General features: G+C 42.3%; 1 protein-coding gene across 1 annotated transcript in view; it reads right to left on the bottom strand.

Moving 5' to 3' along the window:
• Positions 1–2,385: 2,385 nt before the first annotated feature.
• The window catches only part of LOC138249957 (HAUS augmin-like complex subunit 4), a 401,626-nt gene continuing 388,560 nt past the window's right edge, over positions 2,386–15,451 (bottom strand). The window contains exon 4 of the mRNA XM_069204230.1: positions 2,386–2,862. Within this exon, the coding sequence (XP_069060331.1) occupies positions 2,834–2,862 (29 nt within the window). The 3' untranslated portion in view covers positions 2,386–2,833. The remainder of the gene's footprint in view (positions 2,863–15,451) is intronic.

The raw sequence follows: 15,451 nt of genomic DNA, 5'->3' as shown, positions 1-15,451 counted from the left end.
AAGACAACACTAGGCTCCGGACGGACAAGAGACAGATACCCATAAATTAATACAATTCCTATATGTTATGGAGAATGGCAGACATATTGTGCGCTGGCTATATTGTGGAATTCATACACACCTGGGGACATCCTTGATAACTCTAAAACAAATGTGGGAAACTGACATGATTTATGAAATACCAGACAAAGAGTGAGAACGCCTTTTAGAATACTCAAAACAGGTATCAGGAAACTGCAGATTCAAATTGATACAGCTTTTAATCCTCCATAGAGTATATCTAACAACCCTTAAAATAGCAAAAATATACTGTACCCTCAGTTGCCCTCGATGCCAGGCTCAGAAAGCTGATTTACTGCACGTTATGGACCTGTACCTGCCTGGCGGGGTACTGGGCAGGTATAGCTGAGACTTTAACAGAAACCACAGGGTTACACCAGTGGAACATGCCGGCACGTGCCTACTAGGGTTGCACCCCAGACCACAAGGCTCTTGGGTAGCACAGCGCTTTGCAAACCTAGCACTATTCTTGGGAACGGGCCTTATTACACGACAGTGGAAAGCACAAACGGCCCCAAAGCTGGAGAAATGGTACAACGAGGTAACTCACTGGGGGTAGACAGATAGCGAGGCCCTAAGACAACAAGAGTATTGGGGCCTCTAAAAAAAAACATATCGATGGAATGGGATTTCTTGCTTGAGGGATTCAAGTCTTGTGACATGGCACCAGATTAACCTTGGACACCACGTCATAGATACGCCCTTAGAGTACACTATAGTATATAAGATGAACCCCAGCACAAGAAGAGCGATAACCCATTAATAGTGCACGCATAAACACTAACAGGAGTTAACACAATGGACTCTTGTTCCCCAGCGTACCAGAATACCACATGCTCCATATCTCACATAGCAGTTAGACAGAGTCCGTTACTTACTCCAGTACCACAACAAATGTAGCTCACAAGAAACTACTCTGGTAAAAAGGGTGAGATTGGGGAGATATAGTTAAGTTACATGTTTTTTTATAAATATACATACCTGCAATTTCACTGACTATTATGAATATGGATATATACGTAATTGTAGCATTATAAGATGTCAACAACAATGTAATGACTATCTTGTAAGTTATACAATTCAAATGCAATAAATTATGTGAAAAAAATGTAACAATTACCTTACCTACGGAAACAACTCTTCCAATAGAAGCTAGCTTCAATGTTATTTTGTCATGCTGCACAAATGTAACCCATTGCACTTCAATAAACTACCTTGTGTTAAAACAATTACACAGGACAAAAATACCCTATATAAACCATATGTGCAGGAGTGCAGAATATAATATTCTATTTATTATAATTGTTTATGGAAGGAAGCTTCATCATGACTCACTCAAGTTTTGTCTCTTGTGAGTCAGGGTCCCTCTCCCAGAGAGTGAGAAGCGGTGGGATATGTGACGGGAAACTGTGCAATATGGTCGACTATTGTCATTAGAGGGTTAATTGCAGATGTCACCAGAACCATGAGGTGGAAATACTGGACAATATAACACAAGTGAACTCGTATGTATTTTTTCTATTACATGTTATTTTGGGGTAGTTGGGCGTAACAGTTATTTTTCTTAAAGTTGCAGCTAACATTGCAAATGACTGGAATTAGAATGTTTCGAATTTTCTACCTCATTAATTTTAGACAATTGTGAGGGCAAACAGAGTTATGTGATTCTGTGGCTGCAATGTTTACCACATAAGTATGGGTTTAGCACATTTGATGCACAATTTTTCATATAGATAGCTTTCTTGGGTCACCTATAACTCGTGCCTTAAGTTAACTATATCTCACGCCCTCGCCATGCACAGCTAATTACTCACAAACTATGGTACTCATTACATCTTTAATAATATCAATGTAATATTTGCAATAAAGGTTTTGGCCAAAAAACTGCATGGCAAAGGCACAAGTTATGGTTAACTTAAGGCGCAAGTTATAGTTACTTGAGATAACTCTAATTATAAGTGGTGAATTTCTAAGGTTTTGCACAATTAAAATGTGAGCCCAACTATAACGTCCCTGTAACCTTTGTTTTTCTCAGTGAATATATATATAAATATATATATAAAATCATAATTATATAAATATACATTAGAATAACATGCCATATCTACAAACCCACACCCAACATCCAATATAAACAATGTAGAGATGATAAATACTATTAGAAACAACAATTAATATTCAGTAGTGTCCTGTCATGAAAGTAAATTAATTCCTGTATTGCAAAGCAGCACAATTCGATAGCAAGAGACGAGAGGAGGAAATTACATTATTTCCCATATATCACTAAAATTCACAGATTGAAAAGAAAAGAGACAACCATATTAGTTCAAACACAGTACAGTTCCTTACCATGCCAAAAAGGAAAATATATTTTCAATATAGTCGCATTTCACAATTTCTTCTCCATTTGGCCAGAGGTGCTTATCAAATCAACTATTTGGCAATTAGAAGGCTGCTGCACTCCATGTTTAGGAGATAGGTGGCGGTTCCTAAAATCCACAAGGCCAGGTGGGGTGGTCCATGTATTGAATACAATTTGGAACACAGTACCCTCCAATATCTCAGGTATGAATAATTTCCTCTTCTTTCGTAAGCATCTCAAAACCTGGCTTTTCTCTTCCTTTTCTCTTCTTAATCCTCAGTATTTTCTCTTCTGCTGCTTCTCGCTGGAACTGTTTTGATGTTTCCTGGCTGATTAGCGCCTTAGCATCCTTCCAGTATAGTTTGCACTTCAGAAATATATTTTCATTTCATTTCACCTCAACCTGCAAATTCAAGATCTGGTATACCACATGTTGACACCTAATAAATAAAATATAATTAAATGTAAGTACAACGATTCCATTCCTATGTCACTTTGAGATTCTGATTCTGATTATTATGTATATGTTTTATGTATTGTATTGTAGCCCTGAAGAAGTTCACTTTTGAACAAAATTGCGTTGGCTGAGGCTGTAACTGTTCTAAATGACAAAGGAAAAAAACTTTTAGAAGTAGAATAAAGAATATACAAGAATGTCAGATAATCTTATTGAACTTTTCATTTTAGGGGCACCACTATGTCTATACTTTTATGAGTGCCTGCTATGCAGAGGTATCAATAAGCAGCTGATACGATTTAGGATTTGCTCCAAACCCAAGACCAGGGGACAGTGTGGGAGGTGTGAGTTGATTAACTTAGCCTCTGTTTGAAGATGTTTGAAACATTTGCTATATTTTGGACAGTTTTCTCGGATCACTTCAGGCAAATCCACAAACCTTGGATACCTTCAAAATCCACACTGTGGGAAAAATAGGTGCAAATTTGCCCAGGATCCCTTTTGTGGAAAGAAAAGTTATTATCTCTGTAGCGCACAGTACCCCAAATATCAAAAAATAGTTCAGCACTGAGGGAGGGGTAGAAAGACAGCAGTTATGGGGTTAATGTTACATTTATTATCATAGTTATTATCCAGTATAATAGTGTCATTTTCTGTGAGGTCATCAAAGCCAGAGGTCATTCAAAATCCCTTTTCTTTATGCCACAGTGGTTAGTGGGCATGCACTTTGGCTTCCAATACATCTATAATTGCATTATACTCATGCCTAGAAGTTATCCCGGCTTGAATATTCAGCTGCAATCTATAACGTTAGTGGGGAGTGACCAGGAGAATATGTGAAAAGTCCTCTTGCTGTGATGTATGCAATACACAGATTCATTGACTGCAGAATGTGAGACTGTTACGAGCAGGGGAATGGACCACAGACTCTAACCTTTCAAAGCTCCTGAAAAAGGGGTCTAGGTGGTCTTAAATGATAGCAATGAAAGGCATATTTTTGCCTAATTGAAGGCCCCATCTCTGTAAGATCCACGTTAAAACATTTCCCTTAAACCTTTTTTAAATTATCTACATACAATTCATAATCCTGTGTATGTATCTCATAAAGTGGGTTTGGATTTACAAATTGTATAGATATTTTCAGAAATAACCCATAAAAAGTACAGGTTGGTTGAAAATCAAATACACAAAATGTCTATATTTAAAAAGTGAAGAAGTAATGCGCTTTCCCTCACGGGCTATTCTGACAGCCAGCTGGTGGCCTGCCACTGAGATGAGCTGCATTGTGATAATGATTGCCTTTTTAGGGAAAGTAATTTGTCATTCTTCACAGGTCAGGTTTGAATTCCTTCTGAAAAGGAGTGCTACAAGCGGATAGCATCTGCTGTGTTTTACATGCAGAAGGTATTCGATCATAGGAAGATGATGTCTGTGCACTGCACTTCTTCAGAGCTACTTGTCTGACGTTTAAGCCAAGGAAGAATCTTGGAATCGGGCCATTACACCTTGTATTAGGTAGGCCAATTTGTTCACTGCATGCATAGAAAACAATCCATACTCAAATTTGCACCAAGCTCACAGTGGCCGGAAGTGGGTGTGTGGGAGTGCTGCAGCACCCCCAAAATAAACATGCTGTGGTTCAGAAGACGATTGAGCAATGAAGGTGGTTTTAAAGTTTGTTTATATAGTGATGCATTTTCAAAGCTTTCAAACACAGGGGTCAAATAATTAGAGTGTAAGCCTGATTGATTACAAGTGGGTCAGTGTGGGTTTGAACTAACTAACTATTTAAATGGAGACCTGTTAATGCTGCTATCTTACAAAGATGTTCATGAATGTGTGCTTATGCATTACTGCCTGCCATCCATGTATACTGATGCCTCCTATCCATATACAGTGATGTTCAGGACTAGAGGGGTCACTATGAGTTTGGCGGACAGTTTTTACCGTCTGCCGAACTTCCGGCGGAGAGGTTGCTGCCACACAGGCTACTTCCCTGCTGGCCCCACAAGGAGTTTCCCGCTAGGTCAGCTTGTGAAAACCTGAGGTTCCGCCCACTGGCCTAGCGGGAAACAGGCTACAGCATAGTCTCTGTCACAATCGAGCCAGCAGCAATGCTGTATCCTACAGGGTGCAACAGCACCCTTGCTATGTTCACTGTCTGTAAAGCAGACAATGAACACTGCGAAGGTGCTGGCCGGGGTGAGGGGCGCCTGGGGCTCTCTGCACCCATTCTCCACCAGCATTTTCATGGCAGTGGTACCACCCTGAAGCCGCTTGTGGAGAAGGGGGTAGTAATCCCCAGGGCAGAGCTGCTTGCAGTGCTGCCCTGGCAGATTAGGACCGCCACCACCTCAAGACCGCCGGGATCTTCGACCGCCAGGCTTGTGATGTGGCGCATTGACTGTTGCATTAGCAGCAGTCTGACCGCCATCCATGAGTATGGCGGTCTAGTGACTGCCAGACTCATATTGACCCCCTATCTGTCCTTGCATTCCTGCTCGCTACCCTTGTACAGTGATGTTCATGACTGTGTCCTTGCATTTCTGCTTGCTATACATGTACAGTGATGTTTATTCCTGTGTGATGTCTTTGCATTTCTACTTGCTATTCATGCACAGTGATGTTCATGCCTGTGTGGTGCCTTTGCAATCCACGTACAGTGATGATCATGACTGTGTGTCTTTGCATTTCTGCTTGCTATCCATGTTTCACATATCTGTGTTAAGGTAATCTGTAAACGTGGAGGAAGGATAAGCAGTCCAACCTAGCAGTTAAGCACAGAAAAATGCATGCATTCTCTTTTTAATCAGGACATTTTAATGTTTAACGTGAAACACATGGCATAAAACGTATCACAATGTCCAAGATGATTACAGGTTATAAAGGCCTTATCATTTCATCTGGTCACTTACTATCACTCCTGCTCCACAACTAAGCCGTAATTTTAAGTAGGTGTGTAAAGCGGACCTGGGTACAACCTGAGTTTCTGCTCCTGAATCAGCATTACAAGTTGTGCATAAATTTCACACCGATATTTTTCCCCCCACAAATGTCACCAAATAGCAGATGGCAAAATGTGTGTGAGGAAAAAACAGAGGATTCCAAGTTTTGTATTCTAGAAAGAAGAAAACGTGGTAGAGTATTTTATTCCCTATTCAAACCTAGGGCCGTCAGGATTGGGAGGTAATAACACACTAAGGCATACTGCACCCCATGGTATCCTTCACTCCCTGGTTAGTATTACCTCCTAGTATTATCACACACCTTGTAATGAGGTCCTATAAGAAAGATGACGTGATGGTTGCTTACTTAGCTGTGAAAGGTACGGACAAACTGAGATCTAGTTTTGAAAATTGAGCTTGAGTGACTTTGATGTTTTGTCTTGCTAAGTGAGTTTTTTACACGGTCCTTTGAAAATGCATGCAATTCGAGCCTATGTAGTCCTGAAGTCCCAGAGAGGCCATATCCTCACTCATTGAGTAGGCCCTAGGCTTCTCCAACAAGTAACTTGTAAGCTAGTGGTAGCTCTCCAGCTACCTGTAAGTAGCTCTCCTGTGTGCCACCCCACCTACCTACTAAATTTGAGGCTTTTGGTTGGTTGAATATATGGAAACTAAAATTAAAAAGTTTGTATCTGAGATGAAAATGTGTGCGCTTTCAGAACGCATAAGGTGATATGTGGAGAACAATGGGTTTCCAAAATATATTTAAAGCTGATATTTGAGTGATAAATCATGTGGCCATTGAGAAACTTATTACTAACAGTTTTACATTGATGCTCTGGCATTGCAGCCATGGCTGTTATGTATTACCTTTGTGAAGACAATACAAACTGACAAAGCCATTTTTACACTGCTGCTGGCAATCATCCCGGTGCATGGAGGTGATCATTGCTGGAAATCTTGCATTAGGTGGCCACTAAGGTAATCCTGTCTGATGTAGTGAATGTTAGAAAATTAATAATAGTCGCTCAGGATGATTTTCATTGAACACAAGTGGCTTTTGCTACAGAAACGGTTGGAGACGCCTGGGGTATAGTTCCTAACCAAATCAGACTGCTAACACTTACATTTACACAGGAGGTCAACCATCCCACAACAGCTCCTGCCCTAGTCCCACAACAGCTCCTGCCCTAGCAGCCTCTGATATATGTATGGGGATAAAGAGGCGTCCCTTACCTGTTGGGTCTTAGATCAGCACCATCAATCTCTCCCACAGCTTGGATCTCCTGAGGCTAGGCAACCCATGGCCTCGCTAAACTTAGCTCTGTAGGTGGTGAAAATTTCCCAAAGCCACTAGTTGTAGTCCATTATGTGCACGATTTGGATATTAGTTTCATGGGTGTGGGGCACACATAATGTAGGGGAGGTGTGAGGGGAGGAACAGCAACGCATTTGGCTTTTCCACCTAACATGACGAGGGTGTCCCTAGGTCGTCTGCTGGAAGGTTGCCATGCATTGGTCCAGCACCATACTTCGGACTAAAGCAGTGACCCATCTAACTATCATAAACCATTCAGAGGGTGGCCCCAATAGTTTATTTACTGTGTTGCCTTCAGTAGCTAGGAACACGTTCATATAAAGAAGAGGTAGGAAACCAATGAAACCATCCATCAGCAGCTCAAACTCACATTTATCGGTCATGCTCTTGGACTACCCTCCCTGAAGGAGGCCGCTGTGTTCGAGAGCCCCAACAGCCATGGGACTCTGTTGCAAAACACTCCCTGGAATGCCAGCATTTGGCCACATGACACGCCAGCTTCTTCCAAGCCTTTTTGCTGGCCTCTTTGTGCGGGCACTGGGGGCTTCCCATTGCTTAATTTGTAACAAAATGTGTGCCAGGGGCAAAGATATTTCTCAGAAGTCCACTGTATCTTGCACCACTCACTGTACATGCCAGTGGCGCCAAGTGGCAGTACTGATTCTGCCTATCAACGACACTCCAACAAGGCACCAAAATCTATAAGATGGCCTCTATATGCTGGTAGTGTTACCCTTCTAATGTATACATAGTTGTTAAACTTGCTGCTTGGTACTCTTTTAAAAAAATTAGCTGGAAAGCACCACCATGTGGTACACAGTTATTTATATGTGCTGGTGTTAAGAAATAAGTGTGGTGTCAAGCACCGGCACAAATTAAGCACTGATGCTCCCCCCCATCTTTCCACCCAATGACACTCGAGCATTTATTTAACCTGACACCCAGGCATTTTTAGGGAGCCAACTTCATTGTCCTAATGTCACTGATACCTCTACACTTGTTCATTATGTCTCTTTTGCATCCTAGATAGCCTGGTAACCTGAGAATCGCTTACACAACATTGTATTTGGCTGAAGCTTTCCTCAAAGAAGCTTGGCGCATTTTGGGGGGCTCTCCCTACCCCTGAAAGGCCTGATGAACAGCTGACTGCACTACCACTCAAAACCGCACTTGAGATTGGAGGTACATTTAACGGATGGAAAATTAAAAACGTGAACAGTGCTTCCAACCTATTTGGGTTTTGAGCAAACTCTGCCTGACTTTCTAAATACCATATACCCATATTGAATCCATCTTTGAATGATTGCTATTGTTAAGTGATGAAGAACTGTGAGTTTACACGGCGCCACCGTACGTCGCATACTATCGGCTACTTTTACAGGGTCACCCTCTGAGGAGATGACATCATACAGTGGCAGGGAAGGCGAGCTGGAAACCCCGGCATGGAGGTGGCTTCCAGCTTATATTTGGAGACTGTAAACAGCCAGTGTCCTTTAACGGGTGAGAAACATACCCAAAGACATTGGTGGCAGCCCCAGCAAGCTTTTTTTTAGGCAGAGAGGTCGGTGGGGCAGATGGCAGAAGTGCTTGCAGCTCTGGCTCATGTGATAAGAAGCGAGTCCCTCTTCTGTGGTCACAGTGTGAGGGCCTGTTCTGTGTTCCTCTAGTACGTGGGGGGCGGGGTGGAGGCTGCTTCTGGAAGTGAGAGTAACTCAGAGTCTGATGGTGCCCACCTAGACATGGTATGGACAGGTCTAATTTATGAATCCTTACAGGTACCTCCTTTAATCAGTAAATATTTAAAAACGGGTACACATTTAAAGCATTTCAAACACGTGGGTTGCAACTAGAGATATATGGAACGCAGGAACATTAATTTGGGCACAAACAGAAACGCTGGGAGCAGAGTGAGACACAGGGACTCACAAAAACAAGGTCAGAGAGATGGGTCGATGGAGGAGGACATGGGCACATAAACATAGGGCAGTGACAGAAAGACAGGGCACCAGAAGCACCATCAGCCACTGGATTTTCTAGATCTAGGTGCCTGAGCTGTAAGGATACTCCTCGGGGTAGGGTGGAGCTCTTTGGACCTGTTGTGTATCTAGCTTCAAGATAGAAGCCTCATAATTTTGCTTTGCTCTTCCACTGCCGGAGAGGGTCTGGTGGTCACGCAACTGTCCTTGCCTGCGTTGAGAAAGGAGAAATGCTGAGTGGCTTCCTCCAGTCTAACCCACTGGCACCACCATCTTTCCAGGCACTGAAAAAATTCCGCCGAATCACCCTGGGCTCCCAGGGAGAAGGCAAGGTACTGGGGGGAGCTGCAGTGAATTGTGATTGGCAAAGCCGGCACATTTGTGACTGACAGAGCCGGCACTGCAGTCGAGCAGCTGGCATCCAGCAATGTTCCAGTACACGGCCCACCCTGCCTTGGTATCCTGGAAGGCTTCTCACTAAAATATAGCTTCTGAGTTCGAGATGGAAGCTGTAATCCTTCAAAATATTACTGGAGACTGTACCTAGCAGTCAGTGGTTTCCATCAACTATATGACTCTACATCAAGGGCACATTATGTCATGAGGTTATTCTAGCACATTATTTAGCCCTGGGCCTGAGGCCTGTGCCCTCTCACCTAGTTACATTTTGCTTTTATTCCTTTTATTATTTTAGCAAATCTTCATTTTAGTGGGGATGTTTTTCGTTCTTTTATTAGTTGCCCTTCCAAGCGCAATTTATTGTTATTAATTTCTTTGCACCACATCTTCATCCTCGTTCAATCCAAGGCTGTACACGACAATTACCGGGTATTGCTAGTCCAAAGAGTACACTGTCTACCCTACACAGAAAAATATGTGTTGTCACGTCATGGAAGTTCTTAGAATAACAGATAAGTTATTATAAAACATAACACTGCCCACACCACCCTAAAGGGGACATTCCAGCCAGCTTGCCATCTCATGCTGCACGTTGTTGCAGTTTCTGATGAAACTCTTTGGTTCCTCTTTGTCTAGGGGGGAGGACTCCCAGCAAACTAACAGGCCTCTTCTTTACCTCTGAACACAGGTATGGGGGTTGGCCTTACCTCTCAAGATCAGAAGGGCAGATTAGGGCTACCACTGCTACTTGCTCTCATGTAGAAACTTAGGGGCATATTTACAAGCCCCTAGCGCCACTTTATGTGACGCTTTGGTGGCTCTGTGCCCTGCGCCATATTTACAAGATGGAGTTAAGCCACTTTTTGTGGCTTAACACCGCCTTGTAAATATGGTCCCCAATGCAGTTTTCTGTGGCAGAGGGGCGTGCCATGGGTGTTGCTGTGGGCGTGCCCACGCAACACCCTTGCTTTTTGACACTGCCTAACATTTACAAGAAAATGTAAATCTGAGGCAACGCCAAAAACTAACGCCCCTCCCCCATGGGTGGCGTTAGCATGGTGCAAAGGAGGAGAAATACTTGTATTTATCCTCGTTTGCGCTTTCTCTATGTGTGTTGCAAAGTGCAGCACACATAAAAAGAGCAAAAGGCCATTAATGATTGTCTGTGTGCAGGAAGGTACACCTTCCTGCACACAGACAATCATTCCCTACAACGTAGGCACTGTTGCACTATAGTGGACCATTTAGTACATACCATGGGCCATCAACGTGTAGGAATACACATAGGAAACACTTTGGCTGATGAGGCAGCCAAGTCAGCAGTAGTTACAGCTTCTGCTACTGCGATTACTCGTTCCAAGACTGTCGTAGTTGGACTCTCGCTCCTAGGCGAGACTGCTGGTTTAGGGATGACAGCGCTTTTGTTTGTAGGCGACTGAGTCACTCCTACAACAAGTCGCAACTGATGGCCCAACCCTCCCGGCTCACAAGCAGTACCTCACCAAAAACCCAAACAGTAAAAGGTGATTTCTGGCAGCCTTACCCATGGTCTCTAGATTGCAACATCTCAGGGGAGTTGTGGTGGAACGGAAATTACCCTTTTCTCAAGTAAGTAATAAGTCTCAGTCACACACAGGCAATGAAGGAGATGCAGGAAAGTTTTCAATATATTTATAGAAAAGACAGCAAGCTATGATAAAATGCATGAGCTGCAATGATTAGGATAACGAACAATAAAAGAAGAAGAATTGTGAAAGTGAGAGTTGTGAATACAAATACCCCCACAATCTTGCAATAAACATGAAATGTAAAATCCCTAGCATAGAGAACATAATCTCTAAACTAATGAGAGCTAGGTATGATAAACCTAATCTGCCAGTACCGTGTCCATGAGAAGCGCCCCCAACCCTTGTAACCTTGGGATGAGGTCTCTAGGTCAGGTGACACGAAGGTTGAGTTCTGGAGCGAGGTGACGTGCAGCATAGGTGGCGTAAATGGCATCTGGAAGGAATCCCTCTGATAACCTTGTCTGTGTGAGATGTGTTTATACAGATCATTTAGGACTCCTGACGCAGGTATGTTCCCAAACAGTTGATAAGGAGGCAGACTTGTGGCGGTAATTATGTAAACAATCCCTAACAAGTGTACATTATGTTTCTGTCACACATAAGTGAGAAAGGGACACAATGTGAAAAGCTGCATACATCACTTGATTATGCCGCTGATAGAGACGCCTTTCAAGAGAGGCACTGAAAATGCAAATCAAAACATTTCTTTAACTATAAACAGTAGCAGCCATCTTCAAAGAAATAATAAAATAAATGGACTATGACAGAGCAAGCTAAGTATGTTAAAAGTCACTAGGTGATGGGGGCACAGGTCTGCAAGCCAAAGGCTAAACTAATCTCCTGAGTCCCAATAAAAGCTAAATTGGATTTACTACAAGACGAGGTTGGATGATGAAACACTGGTTGCTGTGAAAGCTTCGACGGACAGCAAGCCCTTGTCAAAGGTGTATCTTGCCAAATATTCCTACCATTTAAGTGCCCAAATGTTGCATTCATAACAATACCAGGGGTGGATGAGCGTGTGATCCCCAAACAAGACCAACGATTAGATCTAATAAAAGCAGCGCATAAAGGGGTTGCTTCTGCCCATGCAGGTGTGGTGGCTACAATTACATTACTGCAAAAATGCTATTGGTGACCATGTATATACAAACAGACTAAACAGTATGTCCTTTGTTGTGACATCTGTCAACAAATAAGTAAGCTCACTGTTAAATGCCCACCACAGACACCCTTCCTAATTTCTAAGAAACCACTACACTGTGTATACCTGGACCATTGTGATCCCTTAAAGCCTGATGGTGCATACAAATACATCCTTTTTTTGTTGTCCTTGTTCACCTCAGGCTCCAGGTCTTCTCCATGCCAACTTGATTCACACCCTCTCATTTTCAGAGTCAGACCTTAATCGGGGGGCCATCCCTCTCTCTCACCATGCCCCAATTGGGGAGCCGCTACACTCCCCAACACGGCTACGAGAGTGCAGAAAGGGTGGAATCATTGGATAGGACAGCGTCCTATATTCTATGCTTCCCCATCCATTCCACCAAAGGAAGCCACCATTTTCTTGGCTTTGGAGATCCCATTTGACATTTACATTTTTTAAAGCGTAGCAAAGCTCATCCAGCCAATCTGGATGTGAAGGAGATAATTCTACCCATTTCTGACGTCGCTCTCTTCTGGCCAAAAGTATAGTATAGAAAACCAGTTTCTGCAAATTGCTCTCCAATAGTCCAGCCCTCTCCATAATTCCAAAAAATAGCAGAGAGAGACTCCCCTTGATGTCAACCCCCACAACATTCAAAAACATCTTACCTACTTCTTCCCAGAAAGAGCATTTTCCTGGGCATTCCATAAACATGTGAATATCTGTAGCATTTTCTAAGCCACATTTTCCACATTTAGGCCCACATTTATACTTTTTTAGTGCCGCATATATGCCACTTTTTAAAGCAAAAGCGGCACAAACTTACAAAATACAATTGTATCTTGTAAGTTTGCGCCATTTTTGCATCAAAAAAGTATGCAAATGCGGCGCAAAAAAAGTATAAATATGGGCCTTAGCCAATCCTCCTTTCCTCATTTTTGACAGTTTGTGCAGGGACAGGTATGCTCTGTGGATAGGAAACAGATGATTTCTTCTATAGGAGGCAGGTTTCACCACGACAAATAAAGTACGCATTGAAGCTTGCCACATATCCTGTAGTTGCACACCCAGTAAGCAGCTTCCCCAAAGGTCTTCTGACAGCTTGAACTCCCCATCTGCCAAAATCCAACATTTCCCAATGCCAAGTAGCCACTTCCTTTGCGGGTGGGAGTCTTTCCATTATCTTCTCCTCCAGCTGGTTCTTCAGACCTAGACTCACTCGACTTCTCTGTGACCACCCTTTCAGCTGCAAATACTTTAGTTTTAACAATTTACCCCCAGTCTCTTCATATAATTCATACCACAGGAGTAGATTGCCTTCTCTAAATAGATCTCCCAAGTATTCAGAACCTATGGCTATAATGTTCTGCATTTTACCTGCCTTATGCTATACTACAGCTTTGCCATATCTTGCACCACTTTTTTTTTATTTTATTTTTTTATTTTTTATATTTGGGGTCACCGAACATAAACAAGAAATGATTTGCTGGCCCTTTTACACCCCCCACCATAGCCTTAAATGTACATCCAACATCGGACAAGCCTGAAGAGGAGAAAAGCAACCTTGCATTCTTAAGTTGGAAAGCCCAAGCGTAATATTGTAGATCTAGCATTGCAAGTCCTTCTTCTCTCTTCTTCTATGCAACTTCTTCCAAGATATTCTGGCCCCTTTACGTGCCCATATAAATGAATAAATGGCTTGTTGAAATTTTCCTAGATATACCTTGTTCATTTGCAAGGGAATTGTATTAAACAAAAAACTGACCTTGGGCAAAATCACCATCTTTACCAAACTTACTCTTTCTAATATTGTCAAGGGCAGATGTATCCACCCCACAACAGTTTATTGCATTCTGTCAGAACTTTTTTTAGATTGACCATTGGTATCTGCTTAATGTCCTGTACAATCTTAAGGCCCATATATCTCATTTTGTTTTTAATTAACTGACTCTCCCTTTTCTGGTTCCACACCATTACCTCTGTCTTCCCTGCATTAACACGATAGCCTAACACTTTTCCAAAATCTTCTGCGATGTCCAAAACTGCTGGGAGGGCTGTTTGTAAGTCTGATGTATTTAACATCATATCATCTGCATATAAAAAAGCTTTTTTTCTCCCATCCGCAGCAGAAAAAAGGGAGATCCTTTGATCTTGACTTGTCCTCCTAGCCAAAGGCTCACTATACAGATTAAACAGTACTGAAGAGAGCGGACAGCCTTGCCTCGTACCTCTAGTTATTTTAAAGGAGGACATTAAATTCCCGTTAACCAATAGCCTTGCTGAAGGAGCTTGATAATTTTTGCCAATCATCCCACAAAAGGTTTCCCCAAGTCCCTAATACTTTAAAATTATGGCCAAATAGGACCAGTTAACTCTATCGAAGGCCTTCATGGCATCCATTGTAATAACTGCAAGAGGGGAAACATACATTGTTGCCAATCAATAGCTCCTATTAGATTGGACGTTAATTCATGAAAGTGTCTACCCTTGCTAAACCCTTTCTGATCCTTTTGCAAGAGTCCTACCACCACCCCATTAAATCGATTTGTAATCACTATTCAGGAGCGATATAGGTCTGTATGACTCACAACTCGATGAACTCTTTCCTGGCTTCAAGATCAAAGTAATTATAGCATCATTCCATGATACTGGTAATGGCAGACCCTTCTAAAAAACTCCCCAAACAGAGCTGTCATAATTGGCACTATAGATTCTTCCAATACTTTATACAACTCTACCGGAATACCGTCCAGACCCACAGCTTTGTCCTCCTTACTTACTTTAAGTGCTGACCAAATTTCACCCTACGAGATTTGTTCAAATGGGTCTGCTCTTTAACTGTTAATCTAGGTAGGGTATCTATACTCAATCAATGTCTCACCTTTTCCCTAGTTACTGCCTTATCTTCCATATAAAGCCCTGAAAAAAAAAACTAGAAAAGCCTTCCTTATATCGACACTGCTTGTCCATTTCTCTCCCATTTGCGCACAATAGATCTCTCTAATAGTACTTCTAACTTGCTTTGTTTTAGCTTTCCATGCTAACAATGTTCCTGAACTTTCCTGTATTCGAAGTGGGCTAATTTACTTGCTTCCCATCTTTTTCATAATCTAACTTGCAGTACTTCCTCCGACTGCGTCCTTAGTTGTCTCAGCCTTCCCTTTAACTTGCCTGACGGATCAGCCCTGTCTTTTATTAACCACTCACATTCAACCATTT

The sequence above is a fragment of the Pleurodeles waltl genome, chromosome 8, assembly GCF_031143425.1.
Source record: "Pleurodeles waltl isolate 20211129_DDA chromosome 8, aPleWal1.hap1.20221129, whole genome shotgun sequence".
Classification (NCBI taxonomy): Eukaryota; Metazoa; Chordata; class Amphibia; order Caudata; family Salamandridae; genus Pleurodeles; species Pleurodeles waltl.
The sequence above is the reverse complement of the archived record's forward strand: the minus strand, read 5'-3'. Positions and strand labels throughout refer to the sequence as shown.